Source organism: Epinephelus moara, chromosome 21 (genome assembly GCF_006386435.1).
Source record: "Epinephelus moara isolate mb chromosome 21, YSFRI_EMoa_1.0, whole genome shotgun sequence".
In the NCBI taxonomy this organism is placed as follows: domain Eukaryota; kingdom Metazoa; phylum Chordata; class Actinopteri; order Perciformes; family Serranidae; genus Epinephelus; species Epinephelus moara.
In genome coordinates this window covers 571,343-574,320 of record NC_065526.1, presented here as the reverse complement: position 1 = coordinate 574,320, position 2,978 = coordinate 571,343, and the positions used below count along the sequence as shown (strand labels likewise).

The 2,978-nt window shown below is 43.2% G+C and overlaps 1 protein-coding gene across 1 annotated transcript in view; it reads left to right on the top strand.

Annotated features, from left to right (window-relative positions):
• The window catches only part of LOC126409122 (PEX5-related protein-like), an 18,851-nt gene that overhangs the window by 9,246 nt on the left and 6,627 nt on the right, over window positions 1-2,978 (top strand). The window contains exon 3 of the mRNA XM_050075060.1: window positions 470-760. Within this exon, the coding sequence (XP_049931017.1) occupies window positions 470-760 (291 nt within the window). The remainder of the gene's footprint in view (window positions 1-469; window positions 761-2,978) is intronic.

The following is a 2,978-nucleotide window of genomic DNA, read 5'->3' as shown; positions in this document are numbered from 1 at the left end:
AAATATTTATTTATTTTGTATGTGTCAGGTAATGTTAAATAAAAGTACATGATGACTAATGTGCTGCTTTGGGGTCAATTCTTAATGTAAACAGTATTTTTAATAGTAATGCACCAGGTCAGAGGGTTCCTTGTTAAATATACTTCGTTAGTTCTCAGAAAATATCTTAATATCCAAGCAAATTTTGTATCATAATTGAAATATACTTGACTGAATGGACATTAAACTGAATTAAATCGAATCGAATCGATCTGGAAAATCTGAATTGATACCCAGCCCTAATTTAAACTGTGTGCGCACAGGTGTGCACAGGTGTACTGTGGGATGGTCACAATAAAATGTGATGTTTTTATGAGAACAGTCTTTTGCAGCCTCGTGTCAGTGACCAAACTCCAGCTGATATTCAGAACAGCAGCGCTACCTGTCGTTGGATGTTGTTTCATTAACTCTTCGTCCTGTTGTCCTGCAGTTCTGTCCACAGCTCTGGACCTGGTGGACCTCAGTGAGCCGGGGGAGAGCAGCGGGGGCGGCAGCGGGGGCGGCAGCGGGAGCAGCAGCGGTGGTAGTAATGGAGGTAGTAACAGTGGAAGTAGTGGCAGCTGCAGTAACAAGGACCAGAGGAGGAGTCCTCTGAGGAGGAAGGGCAGCTTGAGGAGCCCTCGGCGCCGGACGAGACCTGATGAGACAGAGCTGATCCAGGTGGAAGTGGAACACCTGCCAGCCAGTCCCAGAACACCTGAGAGGATCTCGCTGGACTCAGGTACTGCAGACTTAGTGCCTGTACACATGCCGCGTTTTTTTCACCCTTAAATTCATTGTTTTCATTGTAGACGCGCTGCAGGCGCGCTCAAACACCAGAGTGACGCCATCGTGACACGCACATGTTCCCGACACCTATTTTTCAGGGCACGCTGCATGTCATGTGACGAGGACCAACCAATCACAACTGACAGATATCTTTCCTTCTTCANGCGCGCTCAAACACCAGAGTGACGCCATCGTGACACGCACATGTTCCCGACACCTATTTTTCAGGGCACCACGGCTGAACCCTGAGATAAACCGATTTTGACTTTTGGAGCGCAGTAGTGCACGCTGCATGTCATGTGACGAGGACCAACCAATCACAACTGACAGATATCTTTCCTTCTTCAGTAAATATCAGCGTGTGATAAATATGGAGGAGAAGTCGATCATGTTAGTGCAGAGCTGTCAGAGCGTCACATCTGTCCCGCAGACAAACAGGAAGTAGATCAGCTCCGCTGTAAACAGGCTATATGATGCTTGTTATGGTCACTTAGCAACCTCAGACGCAACCTGCCGCCGTGCTCTTGAAAGTTAAAAGGTACATAAGTAGTGCCCAGTGCCCGACCTCATGTTTTCCAGGCGGTAAATGACGCAGCATGTGTACGGCCCCTAGTACTGCTACTGCACTTTATTCATGTACAACAGAGACCTGCAGGGATTCCTTTTTTGTTGTATATTTATTTTTATTACAGTTACTGATCTGCGGTGCTTCTTAATGAGACAGCAGGTTGGACAACATCAGCAGGACTGTTTTTCTGAGCCGATCAAACTTATCAGAGGTTTTCAAACGCTGTCAGAATATTAAGATAAATGATTGTTATTACTATGTACAGCATATAAGAAATGATATTTTGGAAAATGTCTTTATTTAACACCAGTGCAGTGAGCAGTTAACCAGTTAACAAACCAAATTAGAAATATAAAGGACCAATAACAGAACCCTGAGGAACTCCACAACTGATTACTGACACTGTCAGTGGGCTGATCATGATGCTCTGCGTCTGCTGGATGTAGGCAGCTGTTTGCTAACACGTTAGCATCAACTACTTTATGAGATGATAATATGTCAGAGCGCACAACAGTCTGTAAAAATACAGACTGTTGTGTTGCCCCCAAGATTTAATTAGATATGATACGATTATTTTAAACGATACCAGCCTCTAAGGTACGTGATGGTGAGACAGGGATGATGAAATATAGAGTTGACTTCTAGTTGGAAAAGCTGTTGGAAGAGTTGTGGCTCACTGCTGCTGCTGTGAGTTTTATGACAGAGTGGATCTATAAGTAACGTGTGGTATTGAAGTGAAATGTCTAATTTCATCAGATTTCTACGACGTGGCTTCAGTTCATCACCTCACCATCCGTCTCCATCTGCCTGACGCACGGGTCACAGTTTCCGTGAATGTTTTTTATGCTCCTGCGTCATCGATGGCCGTGGGCAGAGTTGTATTATGTTTTCAAGCTGTCCGTATGTCCATCCTCTTCTTGTTAACACATTGTCTTAAAAAAGCCTTTAGGGAATTTCTACAAATTTGGCACAAACGTCCACTCAGACTCGACAATGAACTGATTAGAATTTATTGGTTGAAGGTCAAAGGTCACTGTGTCACATGTTTTTGGCCATAACTCTAGAATTCATACACTAATCATGCCAGATATTCACACAAATGTCCAACAGGATAAAATGATAAATAATAAATTGCATTTTTTTGTAAATCCATATTTCCTCTTATAAAGTGGCGTTTGCAGTTTTCAGGCTGTTTTTTGTGCGTATGCAGCGTTTCTAAATGAGAGTGGAGCTGAGCTGCTGTCAGACTGAAACCAGCCGCAGTGTGTTTTTAGCTGCTTCTCCTCATGCTGCTGCTCATTTTGTTAAAAGCGTTTGAACTCAGTCAGTTGTGAATAAAAACTAGAGGAGGTCGACTTTAATCTGAGCTTTTAATGTGATGAGGATGACCCCATCCCAACTAGGCTACTTAAGGAGGTCTTTCCTTTAGTTAACTCTCATATATTAGATATGATCAATATATCCTTATTAGCAGGCTATGTACCACAGTCTTTTAAGGTAGCTGTAATTAAACCTCTACTAAAAAAGCCCACCCTGGATCCAGAGGTGTTAGCCAACTATAGACCAATATCTAATCTTCCCTTTATGTCAAAGATCCTTGAGA